Source organism: Heterodontus francisci, chromosome 13 (assembly GCF_036365525.1).
Source record: "Heterodontus francisci isolate sHetFra1 chromosome 13, sHetFra1.hap1, whole genome shotgun sequence".
Classification (NCBI taxonomy): Eukaryota; Metazoa; Chordata; class Chondrichthyes; order Heterodontiformes; family Heterodontidae; genus Heterodontus; species Heterodontus francisci.
In genome coordinates, this window is record NC_090383.1 from 623,428 (window position 1) to 643,807 (window position 20,380).

At 46.6% G+C, this 20,380-nt stretch overlaps 1 protein-coding gene across 7 annotated transcripts in view; it reads right to left on the reverse strand.

Annotated features, from left to right (window-relative positions):
* Positions 1–20,380, reverse strand: part of LOC137376165 (utrophin-like) — a 904,611-nt gene that overhangs the window by 555,238 nt on the left and 328,993 nt on the right. For all 7 annotated transcript variants that reach the window (XM_068044198.1, XM_068044197.1, XM_068044199.1 and 4 more), the window contains 2 exons: positions 12,324–12,496; positions 5,611–5,761 (listed from right to left, as the gene is read on the reverse strand). In XM_068044198.1, coding sequence (XP_067900299.1) covers positions 5,611–5,761; positions 12,324–12,496 — 324 coding nt within the window. The remainder of the gene's footprint in view (positions 1–5,610; positions 5,762–12,323; positions 12,497–20,380) is intronic.

The following is a 20,380-nucleotide window of genomic DNA, read 5'->3' on the forward strand; positions in this document are numbered from 1 at the left end:
TGAGAGAGAGAGAGGAGACGCACACACCCGGAGAGAGAGAGAGAGAGAGACGCACACACCCGAGAGAGGGAGAGAGACGCACACACCCGAGAGAGGGAGAGAGACGCACACACCCGGAGAGAGGGAGAGAGACGCACACACCCGGAGAGAGGAGAGAGACGCACACACCCAGAGAGAGAGAGAGAGAGAGAGACGCACACACCCAGAGAGAGAGAGAGAGACGCACACACCCAGAGAGAGAGAGAGAGAGAGAGAGAGACCAGAGAGAGAGAGAGAGAGACGCACACACCCAGAGAGAGAGAGAGAGAGAGACGCACACACCCAGAGAGAGAGAGAGAGACACGCACACACCCAGAGAGAGAGAGAGACACGCACACACCCAGAGAGAGAGAGAGAGACGCACACCCAGAGAGAGAGAGAGAGAGAGACGCACACACCCAGAGAGAGAGAGAGAGAGAGACGCACACACCCAGAGAGAGAGAGAGAGACACGCACACACCAGAGAGAGAGAGAGAGACACGCACACACCCAGAGAGAGAGAGAGACGCACACACCCAGAGAGAGAGAGAGAGACGCACACACCCAGAGAGAGAGAGAGAGACGCACACACCCAGAGAGAGAGACGCACACACCCAGAGAGAGAGACGCACACACCCAGAGAGAGAGAGAGAGACGCACACACCCAGAGAGAGAGAGAAAGAGAGAGAGACGCACACACCCAGAGAGAGAGAGAGAGAGAGAGAGAGACGCACACACCCAGAGAGAGAGAGAGAGAGAGAGAGAGAGAGAGAGAGAGACGCACACACCCAGAGAGAGAGAGAGACGCACACACCCAGAGAGAGAGAGAGAGACGCACATACCCAGAGAGAGAGAGAAAGAGAGAGAGACGCACACACCAGAGAGAGAGAGAGAGAGAGAGAGAGACAGAGAGAGAGAGAGAGAGACGCACACACCCAGAGAGAGAGAGAGAGAGACGCACACACCCAGAGAGAGAGAGAGAGAGACGCACACACCCAGAGAGAGAGAGAGAGAGAGACGCACACACCCAGAGAGAGAGAGAGAGAGACGCACACACCCAGAGAGAGAGAGAGAGAGACGCACACACCCAGAGAGAGAGAGAGAGAGACGCACACACCCAGAGAGAGAGAGAGAGAGACGCACACACCCAGAGAGAGAGAGAGAGAGACGCACACACCCAGAGAGAGAGAGAGAGACGCACACACCCAGAGAGAGAGAGAGAGACGCACACACCCAGAGAGAGAGAGAGAGAGACGCACACACCCAGAGAGAGATAGAGAGACGCACACACCCAGAGAGAGAGAGAGAGACGCACACACCCAGAGAGAGAGAGAGAGACGCACACACCCAGAGAGAGAGAGAGACGCACACACCCAGAGAGAGAGAGAGAGACGCACACACCCAGAGAGAGAGAGAGAGACGCACACACCCAGAGAGAGAGAGAGAGACGCACACACCCAGAAGAGAGAGAGAGACGCACACACCCAGAGAGAGAGAGAGAGACGCACACACCCAGAGAGAGAGAGAGAGACGCACACACCCAGAGAGAGAGAGAGAGAGACGCACACACCCAGAGAGAGAGAGAGAGAGACGCACACACCCAGAGAGAGAGAGAGAGACGCACACACCCAGAGAGAGAGAGAGAGAGACGCACACACCCAGAGAGAGAGACGCACACACCCAGAGAGACGCACACACCCAGAGAGACGCACACACCCAGAGAGAGAGAGAAAGAGACAGAGACGCACACACCCAGAGAGAGAGAGAGAGACGCACACACCCAGAGAGAGAGAGAGAGAGAGAGACGCACACACCCAGAGAGAGAGAGAGAGAGAGAGACGCACACACCCAGAGAGAGAGAGAGAGACACGCACACACCCAGAGAGAGAGAGAGAGACACGCACACACCCAGAGAGAGAGAGAGAGAGACACGCACACACCCAGAGAGAGAGAGAGACGCACACACCCAGAGAGAGAGAGAGACGCACACACCCAGAGAGAGAGAGAGAGAGACACGCACACACCCAGAGAGAGAGAGAGAGAGACACGCACACACCCAGAGAGAGAGAGAGACGCACACACCCAGAGAGAGAGAGAGAGAGACGCACACACCCAGAGAGAGAGACGCACACACCCAGAGAGACGCACACACCCAGAGAGACGCACACACCCAGAGAGAGAGAGAAAGAGACAGAGACGCACACACCCAGAGAGAGAGAGAGAGACGCACACACCCAGAGAGAGAGAGAGAGAGAGAGACGCACACACCCAGAGAGAGAGAGAGAGACACGCACACACCCAGAGAGAGAGAGAGAGAGACACGCACACACCCAGAGAGAGAGAGAGACGCACACACCCAGAGAGAGAGAGAGAGACACGCACACACCCAGAGAGAGAGAGAGAGACACGCACACACCCAGAGAGAGAGAGACACGCACACACCCAGAGAGAGAGAGACGCACACACCCAGAGAGAGAGAGAGAGAGAGAGACGCACACACCCAGAGAGAGAGAGAGAGAGAGAGACGCACACACCCAGAGAGAGAGAGAGAGACACGCACACACCCAGAGAGAGAGAGAGAGAGACACGCACACACCCAGAGAGAGAGAGAGACGCACACACCCAGAGAGAGAGAGAGAGACACGCACACACCCAGAGAGAGAGAGAGAGACACGCACACACCCAGAGAGAGAGAGACACGCACACACCCAGAGAGAGAGAGAGAGACACGCACACACCCAGAGAGAGAGAGAGAGACACGCACACACCCAGAGAGAGAGAGAGAGACACGCACACACCCAGAGAGAGAGAGAGAGACACGCACACACCCAGAGAGAGAGAGAGAGACACGCACACACCCAGAGAGAGAGAGAGACGCACACACCCAGAGAGAGAGAGAGACGCACACACCCAGAGAGAGAGAGACGCACACACCCAGAGAGAGAGAGAGACGCACACACCCAGAGAGAGAGAGAGACGCACACACCCAGAGAGAGAGAGAGAGAGAGAGAGAGAGAGAGAGACGCACACACCCAGAGTGAGAGAGAGAGACGCACACTCGGAGAGAGAGAGAGAGAGAGACGCACACACCCCGAGAGAGGGAGAGAGACGCACACACCCCGGGAGAGAGAGAGAGAGGGAGAGAGACGCACACACCCAGAGAGAGACGCACACACCCAGAGAGAGAGAGAGAGAGACGCACACACCCAGAGAGAGACGCACACACCCAGAGAGAGAGAGAGACGCACACACCCAGAGAGAGAGAGAGACGCACACACCCGGACAGAGAGAGAGACGCACACACCCGGACAGAGAGAGAGACGCACACACCCAGAGAGAGAGACGCACACACCCAGAGAGAGAGAGAGAGACGCACACACCCAGAGAGAGAGAGAGAGACGCACACACCCAGAGAGAGAGAGAGAGACGCACACACCCAGAGAGAGAGAGAGAGACGCACACACCCAGAGAGAGAGAGAGAGACGCACACACCCAGAGAGAGAGAGAGAGACGCACACACCCAGAGAGAGAGAGAGAGACGCACACACCCAGAGAGAGAGAGAGAGAGAGACGCACACACCCAGAGAGAGAGAGAGAGAGACGCACACACCCAGAGAGAGAGAGAGAGAGACGCACACACCCAGAGAGAGAGAGAGAGACGCACACACCCAGAGAGAGAGAGACGCACACACCCAGAGAGAGAGAGACGCACACACCCAGAGAGAGAGAGAGTCGCACACACCCAGAGAGAGAGAGAGACGCACACACCCAGAGAGAGAGAGAGAGACGCACACACCCGGAGAGAGAGAGAGAGACGCACACACCCGGAGAGAGAGAGAGAGACGCACAGAGAGAGAGAGAGAGAGAGAGACGCACACACCTGGAGAGAGAGAGAGAGAGAGAGAGAGGGACGCACACACCCGGAGAGAGAGAGAGACGCACACACCCAGAGCGAGAGAGAGAGAGACGCACACACCCAGAGCGAGAGAGAGAGAGACGCACACACCCGGGGCGAGAGAGAGAGACAGACGCACACACCCGGGGCGAGAGAGAGAGACAGACGCACACACCCGGAGAGAGACAGACGCACACACCCGGAGAGAAAGAGCGTGCCACTCAGTGAGGGGGAGAGAGAGAGAGAGAGAGAGAGTGAGAGAGAGACACCCAAAGAGAAAGTGACACACACCCGAGAGAGAGGGGGAGAGAGACACCCCCAGAGAGTGGGGGGGGCAGGGAGAGACACACTTCCGGGAGGGGAAGAGGGACATCCCCAGGGAGAGGAGGAGTGTGTTAAACATCCACAGAAAGATAGAGAGTTAGACACTGTGATAGAGAGATTTAGACACCCAGAGAGAAGACAGACAGAGAAAAGAGAGCCACACCTACAGTGAGAGAGAGACACACACACACCTAGACAGAGAGACACCCAGACAGAGCAAGAGACACCCAGAGAGAGGCACCCAGGGGAACATACTGAGACGGACACGAAACACAGAGCGAGAGACACATGCGCACTCCTTCATTCGCAGACGCGAGCACCCGAGGAGGTCATGACATACACAGCCTCTAAAGTGTCTATCCTTAACCAACCGACTAAGACACCCTCACTCCCGTCAAATCCTTGCATTCTCCCCAGCACCAAGAGACACCATCATACCCCCACCCATTTGAGCCAAGGCCCGAAGAGCAAGACAAAGAGGAAAGTCTTTTAAAATTAAAAAAAGGGAATATAAAAATGTTCTGGCTAATCAAACTTTTGTTAATCACCTAGTTTTGCTGTGCCTTAAATGTTCAACTGTGCAATTTCACTAAGCATTATTCAAAGCGTACAAAGCCGTCGTCCTCAATACCCTTCTGTATGGCAGCGAGTCATGGGTCCTATACCACCGTCTTGCACGCCTTCTAAAGCACTTCTATCAACGCAGTCTCCACAGCATCCTCAAGATCCGCTGGCAGGACCGCATCACAAACATTGAAGTCCTGGAAACAGCCAACATCACCAGCATCGAGGCCATCCTCCTGCAGAGCCAACTGCGTTGGGCGGGTCACATTGCCTGGATGGACGACAGTCACCTGCCCAAGATCGTGTTGTATAGAGAGCTGACCATGGGTAAAAGGAACGTTTCAAAGACTCCCTGAAGTAGTCCAATGTGTGCTACTTTGGCCATCGCCAGTGGGAAGCGCAGGCCATAGACCATGATGCCTGGAGATACATCGGGAGTGCTACAGACACCTTTGAGCCTGAGCAAAGAACAAACATGAAAGAGAAAAGGAGGAGGATAGATCCAATTGCCCCAGCAGCACCTACACTTCACTTGCACCAGCTGTGGGAGAATCTGCCAGTTACGGATCGGTCTGACTAGCCACCAGCGGGCCTGCAACCGATGCTTAATCTTCCTAAAATCTTTGTCCACGAAGAAATGCCAAGAGGATTCCTCTAGATCGCTGCTGAAGGAAGCAGATTCATGCTAAATGACATTCAATAACAAGCCTACAGAGAACAATCCTCCACTTTCATGAAAAGCCCCAGAAAATCTGCAGGTACGTTCATTCTTTTGGACATGTGAAGAGAACAAATGATAAGCAACTCACCTGTTGATGAATCCTTGCTTTCTCCAAATCCAGATTGCCATTTCTGCCTCGGGCACCAGGCAGTAACTGTTCAGCTTCCATCACCCATTGATTCAGGTCATTCAAGTCACAATGAAACTGTCGCCATTCCTCCACAGCCTTATCAAAACAGCTGCCGAAAAGACAAAAAGAAAATTCAGATCCCAGCTTTAATCGCACACTTCACTCACTAAACCAGTAGCCACCATCTGATGCGTGTAACAGGACTTCCTCAGACACTATCTATATTGCTGCTTTAGGAATTGTAGGATATGTACCTGCTTTGCCTGTAGAAACCCTCACATTCAGCCTGCACACGAGATAATCATAACAACTTGTATTTATATGTCAGCTTTAATGTAATAAAACATACCAAGACACTTCACAGGAGTGTTATAAAGCAAAATTTGACACCAAGCCACAAGAAATATTAGGGAAGATGACCAAAAGCTTAGTCAGAGAGGTAGGTTTTAAGGCGTATCTTAAAGGAGGAAAGAGTGGTAGACAGGCAGAGAAGTTTAGAGAGGAAATTCCAGAGCTCAGGGCCCCACAGCTGAAGGCATGGCCACCAAGGATGGACAGCTCAAAACCAGGCTTCTCAACAGGTCAGAATTGAAGGAACGCAGATATCTTGGAGGGTTGTAGGCCTGGAGGAGGTTACAGAGACAAGGAGGAGGCGAGGCCATGGAGGGATTTGAAAACAAGGATGATAATTTTAACATTGAAGCATTGCTTCATCGGGAGCCTATGCAGATCAGCGAGCACAGGGGTGATGGGAGAACGGGATTTGGCCCGAGTTAGGAGACAGGCAGCAGAGTTTTGGATGAGCTCAAGTTTACAGAGGGTAGAACTTGCGACGACGGCCAGGAATGCATTGGAATAGTCAAGCTTAGAGGTAACCAAAGCATGGATGAGGGTTTCAGCAACAGATGAGATGAGGCAGGAGTGGAATTGCCTGATGTTATGGAGGGGGAAATATGCAGTCTTAGTGATGGATTTGCGGTCAGATATCTTGGGGTCAAATATGACACCAAAATTGTGAACGGTCTGGTTCAATCTAAGGCACTTTCTAGGGAATGGAGTTTACAGCAGGGACCGAAGACCATGGCATCAGTCTTGCCAATATTTAGTTCAAGGAAATTTCAGTTTATCCAGTACTGGATGTCAGACAAGCAGTTTGATAATTTAGGAGATAGTGGAGTCGTCGAGAGAGGTGGTGGTGGTCGAGGAGGGCAAGGAGCAATAGTTTATCTTTGACATAGTCACACAGGATATCAAACAACTTTGTTTCTTCCAAAAATTCCAAGTAACTGTATAACATCTTAAGTTTAGGAGAGTTGGACTTTGTGCAGTTTAGGATATCACATTATTGGACAGATATGAGAGAAAATTGGAAAAGTGTATTGTTGATTCACTGGGATGTTACCAGGGTCACAGTTCTGCATCAAGACTTGAAATCTCGAGTGAAAAAAGCCCTAAGTTAAGAAGGTGAAAGGGAAACCTGATAGAGGTCAAGAACTGCTGTGTTGATAACAATATCTTCCATTAGTTGGGAAAAGCAAAAATAGGATAATTACAAAAGGAATGAGAGGGAAAGTAGAAGAAAATGTTCTTTCTACTGAGAACGATCAGAATGTGGCATTCTTTTTTATTATTTGTTCATGGGATGCGTGCATCGCTGACGAGGCCAGCATTTGTTGCCCTTCCCTAATTGCCCTTGAGAAGGTGGTGGTGAGCTGCCTTCTTGAACCGCTGCAGTCTATCTGGTGTGGGTAAACCTACAATGCTGTTTAGGAAGGGAGTTCCAAGATTTTGACCCAGCAACAGTGAAGGAATGGTGATATAGTTCCAAGTCACGATGGCGTGTAGCTTGAATGAGAACTTGCAGGTGGTGGTGGTCCCATACATCTGCTGACCTTGTCCTTCCAGGTGGTAGAGATTGTGGGTTTGGAAGGTGCTGTCAAAGGAGGAATGGGCGTGTTATTGCTGTGCATCTTTGTAGATGGTACACACTGCTCCACTGTGCACCGGTGGTGGAAGTGAATGTTTAAGATGGTGGATGGAGTGCCGATCAAGCAGGCTGCTTTGTCCTGGATGGTGTCGAGCTTCTTGAGTGTCGTTGGAGCTGCATTCATCCAGGTAAGTGGAGAGTATTCCATCACACTCCTGACTTGTGCCTTATAGATAGAGGACAAGTTTTGGGGAGTCAGAAGATAAGTTACTCGCAGCAGAATTCCCAGCCTCTGATCTGCTCTGATCAAGCCATGGTATTTATATGGCTGATCAAAGTTTCTGGTCAATGGTAGATATTTTCCAGGATGTTGACGGTGGGGGATTCAGCGATGGTAACGCTGTTGAACAGCAAGGGAGATGGTTAGATTCTCTCTTTGCTGGCACTCGTGAATTTTACTTGCCACTTATCAGTCCAAGCCTGAATGTTGTCCAGTTATTGTTGCATGCAAGCACGGACTCCTTGAGTATCTTCTGAGGAGGCGCGATTGGTACTGAACCCTGTGCAATCATCAGTGAACATCCCCACTTTTGACCTTATGACAGAGGGATGGTCATTGATGAAGCAGCTAAAGGTGGTTGAGATTAGGACACTACCCTGAGGAACCTCTGCATCAATGTCCTGGGACTGAGATAATTTTCCTCTAACAAACACAATAATCTTCCTTCATACTAGGTATGACTAACAATGGAGAGTATTTCCCCCAATTCCCATTGACTTCAATTTTGCTAGGGCTCCTTGATGCCACACTCTGTCAAATGCTGTCTTAATGTCAAAGGCAGTCACTCTCACCTCATCTCTGGATTTCAGCTCTTCTGTGCATGCTTGAACCAAGGTTGTAATGAGGTCTGGAGCCGAGTGGCCCTGACAGAACCTATTCTTTGGTACTAGCCTTTCTGAATGCAGAATCTATGAATACTTTTAAAGGAGAGTTAGACGGGTGCTTGAAAAAGAGGAATATTAGAGGGTATGGAAAGCAAACAGTGAGACTGTGAGATTAGATTAGGTAGCTTGTGAAGTAAAGTACAGGAAGAATATTTCTGTACACTCCATGTATGGCACTACATAATTTCAATGTACTGCTTTATAATCGGTATAATTACCTCATTAGAATAAATGTATGCTGAATTTTTATTTGGTTGTTACTAATTGTCTTCAAGTTGCCTTTAACCAGTTTCAGACTTCATGAGAGTATTCCATTAGATGTTTACAAAGCACAGATTTAACAATTTAGGAATGCTCAAAAGAGAAGCACCAGTAGAAAAGGTAGTTTTGATTTCATGGTGCCACCACTATGTGCACTGGAACAAATCAATTACTTCCACATTGCTCTCAGCTTCCTTCAAGAAAACCAGCGTTCACTCAGGTCTGAGTTAAAGTAACACTTTAAAAATCAAATAACCTCCAGCACATATCGCTCCCCTAACCGCTAGCTAGGTGCTGTGTAACAAGGTACCTTAGTTAATCCTTTCTTTTGGCATTACCCCAACACCCCACACCCCTACCAAATTGTTCGTCATTCAGTTTATTACATGTCAGTCCTTGTTATGTAGAACAAGTTTCATCATTTAATAAGGAACCTCAACCTACAAGATCTGTGCTTTGAATTGATTTTTTTTGTAGACTACAGGTTATTGCTGACACCTGGAAATATCAATTACTAATCTAATTTTCTGTTAGCAATGTCAATCAGAATAAAACTAAGATTGATTAGGACTATCAAGTGAATTCTAAAAGTGTAAAATTTCCCCAGCAGGTAGCTACAAAATTCTCTCTGGCATTGCACTGTTGATTAAAGAGACAATTACAGCAGTAAAGAGGGATGATATCCTAGAAGGTTCCTCTAATGAGGCCATTTGGGCAAAACTTAATAACAAAAAAGGGGTCAGTCACTTGGCTGGGAGTGTACTACAGGCCTCCAAACAGTCAGGGAGAGATAGAGGAGCAGATATGTAGGCAAATCTCAGAGAGGTGCAAAAATAATAGGGTAATAATAGTATGGGATTTCAACTTCCCCTATATTAGAGGGGATAGTATTAGTGCAAAAAGCTTAAAGGGGGCGGAATTCTTCAAATGTATTCAGGAGAGTTTTTTGAGCCAGCACGTAGAGAGTCCTACAAGAGGAGGGGCAGTACTGGACTTAATCCGAGGGAATGAAGCCAGACAAGTGGTAGAAGTGTCAGTGGGACAGCATTTCGGGGATAGTGACCATAACTCTAAGATTTAAGATTGTTATGGAAAAGGACATAGAGTGACCGGAAATAAGAGTACTGAATTGGGGGAAGGCAGATTTCAATGATAAAACAGGATCTGGCCAAAGAGAACTGGGAGCAGCTTCTTATAGGAAAGTCTACATCAGACCGGTGGGAGTCATTTAGAAGGGAAACTGTGAGGATTCAGGTGCAGCATGTTCCTGTAGGGGTGAAAAGTAGGACCAACAAGTAAAGGGAACCCTGGATGTCAAGGGATGTAGAGGATTGGATAAGGAAAAAAAAGGAGGCATATGGCAGATTCAGAGTGCTGAAAACAGTGGAGACCCTAGAGGAGTATAGAAAGTGTAGGGGAGTACTTAAAAAGTAATTAGGAGAGCGATGAGGGGGCATGAAAAATCACTGGCAGACAAGATAAAGGAAAATCCCAAGGCGTTTTATAAGTATGTTAGGGGCAAGAGGATAACCAGGGAAAAAGTGGGGCCCACTAGGGATCATACAGGCAATCTGTGTGTAGAGCCGGAGGACATAGGGGAGGTTTTGAACGATTACTTTTCATCTGTGTTCACTATGGAGAGTGACGATGTAGGTGTAGTGATCAGCGAAAGGGATTGTGATATACTTGATCAAATTAGCATTGAAAAGGAAGAAGTATTAGCTGTTTTAGCAGGCTTGAAGGTGGATAAATCCCCAGGCCCAGATGAGATGTATCCCAGGCTGCTATGTGAGATAAGGGAGGAGATAGCATGGGCTCTGACACAAATTTTCAGATCCTCTCTATCCACAGGAGAGGTACCAGAGGATTGGAGGACAGCGAATGTGGTACCATTATTTAAGAAGGGTAGCAGGGATAAACCAGGTAATTATAGGTCAGTGAGTCTAACATCAGTGGTAGGGAAATTATTGTAAAAAATTCTGAGAGACAGGATTAATCCCCACTTGGAGAGGCAGGGATCAATCAGGGATAGTCAGCATTGCTTTGTCAGGGGGAGATCGTGTCTAACAAATTTGATTGAATTTTTCAAGGAGGTGACTAGAGATGTAGATGAGGGTAAAGCAGTTGATGTAGTCTACATGGACTTCAGTAAGGCTTTTGATAAGGTCCCGCACGGGAGATTGGTTAAGTAAGTAAAGGCCCGTGGGATCCAGGGTAATTTGGCAAATTGGATTCAAAATTGGCTTAGTGGCAGGAGGCAGAGGGTGATGGTCGAGGGTTGTTTCTGCGAGTGGAAGCCTGTGACCAGTGGTGTACCACAGGGATCAATGCTGGGACACTTGCTGTTTGTAGTGTACATTAATGATTTAGATGTGAATATAAGAGGTATTATCAGTAAGTTCGCAGACGACACGAAAATTGGTAGTGTCGTAAATAGTGAGGTGGAAAGCCTTAGATTACAGGATGATACAGATGGGCTGGTAAGATGGGCAGAGCAGTGGCAAATGGAATTTAATCCTGAGAAGTGTGAGGTGATGCACTTTGGGAGGTCTAACAAAGCAATGGAATATACAATGGATGGTAGGACCCTAGGGAGTACAGAGAGTCAGAGGGACCTTGGGGTGCTTGTCCATAGATCACTGAAGGCAGCAGCACAGGTAGGGGTGGTGGTTAGGAAGGCATACGGGATACTTGCCTTTATTAGCCGAGGCATAGAATATAAGAGCAGAGGGGTTATGATGGAGCTGTACAAAACGCTGGTTAGGCCACAGTTGGAGTACTGTGTACAGTTCTGGTTGCCACACTACAGGAAGGATGTGATTGCAATGGAGAGGGTGCAGAGGAGATTCACCAGGATGTTGCCTGGGCTGGAGCATTTCATTATGAATACCGACTAGATAGACTGGGGTTGTTTTTCTTGGAGCGGAGAAGGCTGAGGGGGACCTGATTGAGGAATACAAAATTATGAGGGGCATTGATTGGATAGATAGGAAGAAACTTTTTCCCTTAGCGGAGAGGTCAATAACTAGGGGGCATAGATTTACGGTAAGGGGCAGGAGTTTTAGAGGGGAGTTGAGGAGGAATCTTTTCACCCAGAGGGTGGTTGGAATCTGGAACACACTGCCTGAAGGAGTGGTAGAGGCAGGAACACTCACGACATTCAAGAAATATTTAGATGAGCACTTGAAACGTCATAACATACAAGGCTAAGGGCCAAGTGCGGGGAAATGGGATTAGTTAGGACGGGTGCTTGATGGTTGGCGCAGGCGCGTTGGGCTGAAGGGCCTGTTTCTGAGCTGTAAAACTCTATGACTCTATTTTGCTGGCAAAACGCGTGCTTAAAAAGTTCACCAGCAGTTTGCTGCTGGTCACTACTATATTCAAGTTCACTTTTAGAAGCTGATTTGTTTTTTCCCAGGGGCATGGACACTAACAATGGCATCAAACAGCGTAGCCTACACTATGCAGTACCCAAGCACCACAACAATGTAAATGTAAATCTGCTGACCCCTGCCAACAGATTACACGGATTCCTTACCTTTTGCGATCATTGTACATTCTGTTCACTCGATCCCATTCTGCATGAAGCTGCGACAGTGCATCTCCTATTTGAACAACCTCAGCTGCAGAAGCTTCGAGGAGAGCATCAGGCTGATTCTCGTGAATATCCTCAATTTGCTCTCCAAGTTTCTCCAACGTATCCTTTATATTCTGTGAGAGATGCAAGTGTTCAGTTAACTCAAACAGCATTGAATGGCTGGCTACCAACTGAGGGGTCACATTTAGAAAACCAAAAATTTAATGGAAAGTGCAAATATTGCAACCTTATCTATCAACTACAGGAAATAAAAGCTAGATGGCCTCCAGCTTTGACTAACACAACACAATCTGCCTACAATATACTCTTCCCTAATAGGCACAGACAACCTCAATCAGCAGCTAAGTGATGAGCAATTTTAAGCACACTCTTCTGATCGTTCATCTTTGTTTTAGCTATTTACCCGACAGCAAACAGAATTGAAACCTCTGAATTCAATCACTATACAAAATGAACTCACAAGACCAGTGGCCTGTACTACAACTTAAACTTCACTAGCCGACAGAGAACTGACTGCATACCAAAAATACATCGTCAACTCCTTTTTTTATGCATTAAAGAAGGCAGTGATGTCAAACTCTGTTTCTCTCTCCACAGAGGCTGCCAGACCTGTTCAGTATTTCTAGCACTTTGTTTTTATTTTTACACTAAAGTGGCTCCCATTTGTGACTAGGAATGCATGGAACTTTCACACTCGGTTCTGCAGGTAATGTATGAAAAGAAAGAGACATTCAGAGCAAAAAATGCAGTGAAGGCTGAAAGACTTCAGATTGCAAGGTGAGAGATATATTGAATGTTCTTATTAAGGTGCCTATTTACCCCATTAAGCTTCATCTTCACTTTGCTAGTTTGTATTGTCCTGAAAATAAAACTAACCGGAAACTATTACCACAGGGATCAAAATTTTCACTCAAGTTCACTTAACTCTGGCATCGGTCAATGGCCAATATTTCATCGCACGTGGAATACTATCAAATCCGGCAACACTCATGAGCTGGAATTGCAAACAACAGTGAAATGCTTCACTAAAACACATAATCCACCATCACACTGCACTTTCCGACACCCAGACCATGTCTTCAAAACTGGCTGTGCAAATAATGGCTCACGGTACAGACATTGCAGGTTTTAAACAATTCCCCAGTGTAGAAAGAACTGAGGTATGAAACACTTATACCTTTGACAAAGAGCTTCAGTACAAATCACTTTTCCTTTGCTGCTTTCATCAAGACTCAAGCTGACCATCAGACACTACCTCGTCTTTTCAATCAATTAGAAACAAATTCACCATTATAAAATCAAGATCGACTAACACCAGTACACATTAATGTTCTTCTCTGCATATCCTCTTGGGCAATTAAAACCCCACTTTTTGCGAACAGCTCAGTCCTGCAACTTTCATCATCTCAATTCTTCCTTCCTTTCATCTGTGTGCAGGTATTATCTTCTCTCCAGTTTGTTTCTTCAGATATATTTCCTGAATCTAGTTTTTTTTTTAAATCTGTGATCACCCAAGCTTCCTCTCCTCGATCTGGAGCCTGTATCCTTGCACATCATCACATGCAGAATGTACTCTGGGTGGGGGACTTGAATGTCCATCACCAAGAGTGGCTCAGCAGCACCACTATTGACCAAGCAGGCCAAGTCCTGAAGGACATATCTGCCAGACTGGCCCATGGAAGGTAATGACAGAACCAACAAAAGGGAAAAACCTACTAGACCTTGTCCTCACCAATCTACCTGCTGCAGATGCATCTGTCCATGACAGTATTTGTACGAGTGACCACCACGCAAACCAAAGGATACCCTTCATAGTGTTGTGTGGCACTATCACCATGCTAAGTGGGATAGATTCAGAACAGATCTGGCAACTCAAAACTGGGCATCCATGAGGTGCTGTGGGCCATCAGCAGCAACAGAATTGTATTCAACCACAATCTGTAAACTCATGACCCAGCACATCCCTCACTCTACCATTACCATCAAGCAGGGGATCAACCCTGGTTCAATGAGGAGTGTAAGAGGGTCAGCAGCAGCACCAAGCATACCAAAAAATGAGGTGTCAACCTGGTTAAGCTACAACACAGGATTACATACATGCCAAACAGTGGAAGCAGCATGCAAAAGACAGAGTTAATCAATCCCGCAACCAACGGATCAGATCAAAGCACTGTAGTCCTGCCACATGCAATCGTGAATGGTGGTAGACAATTAAACAACAGGAGGTGGCGGCTCACAAGAACACAAGAAATAGGAGCAGGAGTAGAACACATGACCCAGAGCCTGCTCTGCTACTCAATACGATCATGGCTGACAGGCTTCTACTCCACTTTCCTGCCCGCTTGCCATATCCCTTGATTCCGAGACACCAAAAATCTGTCTGTCCCAGCCTTAAATGTATTCAATGATGGAGCATCCACAACCCTCTAGGGCAGAGACTTCCAAAAATTCACAACCCTTTGAGTGAAGTAATTTCTCCTCATCTCAGTCCTAAATGATCGGCCCCTCATCCTGAGACTATGCCCACATTTTAGTTTCCCCGACCAGCGGAAACAATCTCTCAGTGTCTTGCCCAGCCCCTTCAGAATCTTCTATCTTTCAATAAGATCATCTCTCATTCTTCTAAACTCCAGAGAATACAGGCCCGATTTACTATCATCGGATGACCCCCTCATCCCAGGGATCAATTTAGTGAACCTTTGCTGTACTGCCTCCAATGCAATCTTTCCTTAAACGTGGAGACCAAAACTGCACACACTGCTCCAGATGTGGTCTCACCAAAACCCTGTACAATTGTAGCAATACTTACTTATTCCTGTACTCTAATCCCTTGCAATAAAGGCCAACATGCCATTTGCCTTCCTAATTGCTTGCTAACCTCCATGCTAACTTTCTGCGTTCCTTGTACAAGCACACCCAAGTCTCTTTGAACATCAACACTGACAAGTTTCACACCATTTAAAAAATATTCTGCTTTCCTTTTCTTACGACCAAAGTGAATAACTTCGTACTTCCCTACATTATACTTCATCTGCCATCTTGTTGCCCACTCATTTAACCTGTCTATATGTCTTTGCAGCCTCTCTACATCCTCTCCACAGCTTACCTTTCCACCTATCTTTGTATCATCAGCAAACTTAGATACATTACTCTCTGTCTATTCATCTAAGTCATTAATATAGATTGTATATAGCTGAGGCCCCAGCACTGATTCATGCAGCACTCCACTATTTACTGTCTGCCAACTTGAAAATGACCCATTTATGCCCACTCTCTGCTTCCTGCCAATTAACCAATCCTCTAACTATGCTAACATATTACGCCCAACTCCATGAGCCCTTATCTTGCCAATTAACCTTTTATGTGGCACCTTATCGAATGCCTGTTGAAAATTCAGGTATACTACATCTACTGGTTCATCTTTATCTACCCTACTAGTTACATCCTCAAAAAACTCTAATAAACTTGTTAAACAGGATCTCCCTTCAGTAAAAACATGTTGACTTGTTCTAATCATACTATGCTTTTCTAATTGTATTGTTAAGGCTTCCTTAATAATAGATTCTAGCATTTTCCCAACAACTGATGTTAGGCTAACTGCCCTGTAGTTCCCCATTTTCTCTCTCCCTCCTTTCTTGAAAAGCAGCGTAACATTTGCCAACTTCCAATCTGATGGGTCCATTTCCGAATCTAAGGAATTTTGGAAAATCATAGCTAGCATATCCACTATCTCTGCAGCTATTTCTTTTAGAACCCAGGGTGTAGGCCATCAGATCCCAGGATTTGTCAGATTTTAGTCCCTTAAGTTTCTCCAATACATTTTTTCTCAGCTGATAATTTCCTCACTCTTTTTAGCCCCTAGGTTACTGCCTATTTCTGGTATGAAACTTGTGTCTTGTACGGTGAAGACAGACACAAAATGTTTGTTCAATGCCACTGGCATTTCCTCATTCCCCATGATAATTTCTCCTGTCTCTGCTTCTAAGGGACCATCATTTACTTGAGCTACTCTCTTCCTTTTGATATACCTATAAAAGCTCTTAGTCTGTTTTATATCACTGGCTAGTTTATTCACATTCTATTTTTTCCTTTTTTAATCAACTTTTTGGTGGCCCTCACTGGTTTCTAAAACACTCCCAATCCTCAGCATTGTTACTCATTTTTGCAACACTGTAAGCCCCTTCTTTTAATCTAATACTATCCTTAACTTCCTGAGTGAGCCACGGATCGGTCTTTCTTGCTGAGTTTTCGTTTTTCAGTGGAATGTATTTTTGTTGAACATTTTGAATTGTTTCTTTAAAGGTTTCTCACTGTTCATTTACCGCCATACCTTTGAGAACATAGAACATTACAGCGCAGTACAGGCCCTTCGGCCCTCGATGTTGCGCCGACCTGTGAAACCATCTGACCTACACTATTCCATTTTCATCCATATGTCTATCCAATGACCACTCAAATGCCCTTAAAGTTGGAGAGTCTACTACTGTTGCAGGCAGGGCGTTCCACGCCCCTACTACTCTGAGTAAAGAAATTACCTCTGACATCTGTCCTATATCTATCACCCCTCAACTTAAAGCTATGTCCCCTCGTGTTTGCCATCACCATCCGAGGAAAAAGACTCTCACTATCCACCCTATCCAGCCCTCTGATTATCTTATATGTCTCTATTAAGTCACCTCTCCTCCTCCTTCTCTCTAACGAAAACAACCTCATTTTAGTCTATTTACCCAATTTATCTTGGCCAGTTCTCCCCTCATACCTACGTAATTGGCTTTAAGATTCTTGTTTGTGATTGGAGTATGTCACTTTCAAATTTAACATGGAATTCAATAGTATAGGCAGCTCACCACCACCTTCTCAAGGGCAATTAGGGATGGGCAATAAATGCTGGCCTGGCCAGTGACGCCTACATCCCATGAATGAACAAAAAAAAGTATTATGATCACTATTTCCCAGTGGATATTTTACTATGACATGGCTAATTAACCCTGCTTCATTACTAGATCTAAGAGATCTTTATCCCGTCAGTTCCCCAACATATTGCTCCAAGAAACAGTCCCAAAAACATTCTACAAACTCATCTTCTAGACCACTCTTGCCAATTTCATTGTCCCAGTCAATACAAAGATTAAAGCCCCCCACAATTATTACATGGCTTAGTGGAAGGAGGCAGAGGGTGATGGGGGAGGGTTGTTTCTGCGAATGGAAGCCTGTTACCAGTGGTGTACCACAGGAATCGGTGCTGGGGCCCTTGCTGTTTGTACTGTACATTAATGATTTAGACCTGAATATAGGAGGTATGATCAGTAAGTTTGCAGATGATACGAAAATTGGTGGTGTCGTAAATAATGAGGAGGAAAGCCTTAGGGCGGCACAGTGGCGCAGTGGTTAGCACCGCAGCCTCACAGCTCCAGCGACCCAGGTTCAATTCTGGGTACTGCCTGTGTGGAGTTTGCAAGTTCTCCCTGTGTCTGCGTGGGTTTCCTCCGGGTGCTCCGGCTTCCTCCCACATGCCAAAGACTTGCAGGGTGATAGGTTAATTGGCCATTATAAATTGCCCCTAGTATAGGTAGGTGGTAGGGAAATATAGGGACAGGTGGGGATGTGGTAGGAATATGGAATTAGTGTAGGATTAGTATAAATGGGTGGTTGATGGTCGGCACAGACTTGGTGGGCCGAAGAGCCTGTTTCAGTGCTGTATCTCTAAAAATAATTTTTTTTTAAATTACAGGACGGTATAATTGAGCTGGTAAGATGGGCGGAGCAGTGGCAGATGGAATTTAATCCTAAGTGTGAGGTGATGCACTTTGGGAGAACAAACAAGGTAAGGGAATATACAATGGATGGTAGGACCCTAGGAAATACAGAGAGTCAGAGAGACCTTGGTGTACTTGTCCATAGATCACTGAAGGTAGCAGCACAGGTAGATAAGGTGGTTAGGAAGGCATATAGGATACTTGCCTTTATTAGCCGAGGCACAGAATATAAGATCAGGGAGGTTATGATGGAGCTGTATAAAACACTGGTTAGGCCACATCTGGAGTACTGTGTACAGTTCTGGTCATCACATTATCGGAAGGATGTGATTACACTGGAAAGGGTGCAGAGGAGATTCACCACTATGTTGCCTGGGCTGGAGCATTTCAGCTATGAAGAGAGACTGGATAGGCTGGGGTTGTTTCCCTTGGAGCAGAGAGGGCTGAGGGCGGAACCTGATTGAGGTATACAAAATTATGAGGGGCACTGATAGGGTAGATAGGAAGAAACTTTTTCCCTTAGCGGAGGGGTCAATAACCTGGGGGCATAGATTTAAGGTAAGGAGCAGGAGGTTTAGAGGGGAGTTGAGGAAAAACTTTTTCACCCACAGAGTGGTTGGAATCTGGAACACACTGCCTGAAGGGGTGGTAGAGGCACGAACCTTCACAACATTTAAGTAGTATTTAGATGAGCACCTGAAACACCATAGCATATAAGGCTACGGGCCATGTGCAGGAAAATGGGATTAGATTGGATGGGTGCTTGATGGTTGGCATAGATGCGTTGGGCGAAGGGCTTGTTTTTGTGCTGTATAACTCTGTGACTCTATTGCCTTTGTTACAAGCTGTAATAATTTCTTGTTCAATGCTCTGTCCAACTGTCTAACTACTGTTGGGGGAAGGCTGGGGGGGCGGGGCTATAAACTACTCCTACCAGTGTTCATACGGATTCTACTTCATGGTCTTCTGAGGCCATACCCTTTCTATTGTCCTTATGTCATCCTTGACTATCAGGGCTACCTCTCCTCCTCTGCCATTCTGTCTTACCGAAATATTGTGTACACTGGAATATTTATTTCCCAACCTTGGTCACCTTGTAACCATGTCTCTGTAATGGCAATCAGACCTAAATCATGTACCTCAATTTGTGCCACTAGTTCATCTATCTTATTGGAGATGCTTCACACATTCAGATAAAGAAGCTTTCATTTTGTCAGGCAAATGTGCAATGTCGAATGATGATTTTTTTAATCCACTGGCTGGAATCCTGATTTAAATTTAAAAGAAAAAGAAACAGATGAAAGGTGATTCTACTAGCAGCTAAGATGGCCACCCCAATTTGCATCAGTATACTCCGCATTCCAATGGATTGAGGTGGAGACGGATTGTCTACTTAGTCCCCTCAAGAACAATGACCTGGGGAATTTGAGTGAAGTACCTTGCTCCCAATAGCAAGGCATCACCGCGATCACCGGAACATTAAACTGGTGGAGACAAACCTCTCAAACCTAATCACTTGAACAATGAGACCCTGGTTCTGAGAACGGAATTCCTAGACATGGACTGATTAAGTTCCAAGAGGGAATACACACTGGTAACCACCGTGTTGAATCATTGGATGATGGTCATGTGACAGGCCCCCATCTGTGCGCTTAAGCTGGTGTTTTCTCTGCAGCAACCAGACAAGCAGCTAGAGACTGACAAGAGAAGATCCAAGTGGGGTCCCTCCTCCCTCTCTCCCTCCAATCCACCTTGCAAGCTTTGAACCCTGTCTACTGGCCGTAACCAGTTAGGCCCATCACTGCTGCAGACAGAGACCCCTTGAAGGAAAGCATCCGCATCGCTGTCTCCAGGAAAACCACAGCATCAGTCATCCACATCTTCAAACCAGAAGCCTCACGACCACCGAATTCAGCCTGAAGCTAGCTGAGTCACCAACTTCCACAGACTGTATACCTCTTTTTATTTCTCTGGACTCTAATTCAACCAATCTATCCTCCCCCACTCTGTAACCTCTGTGTGTGTGTCTGCATGTGTGTTAGTTTGTGAGCTTCAAGTGTGGGTGTGTGTTAAAGTTGAAGCGTATTTTATTATTTTACTTAGATCGGTTTAAGTACAATAAAAGTAACCTCTTTCTTTGTTAAACTCAAGAAAACCCGTCCGAATCAAGCATATCTATTTAAAAAAAGAGATAAACCTGTTGTGGTCAAACAAGGAGGGAAAAGAGGGGAGCCCTTCAAC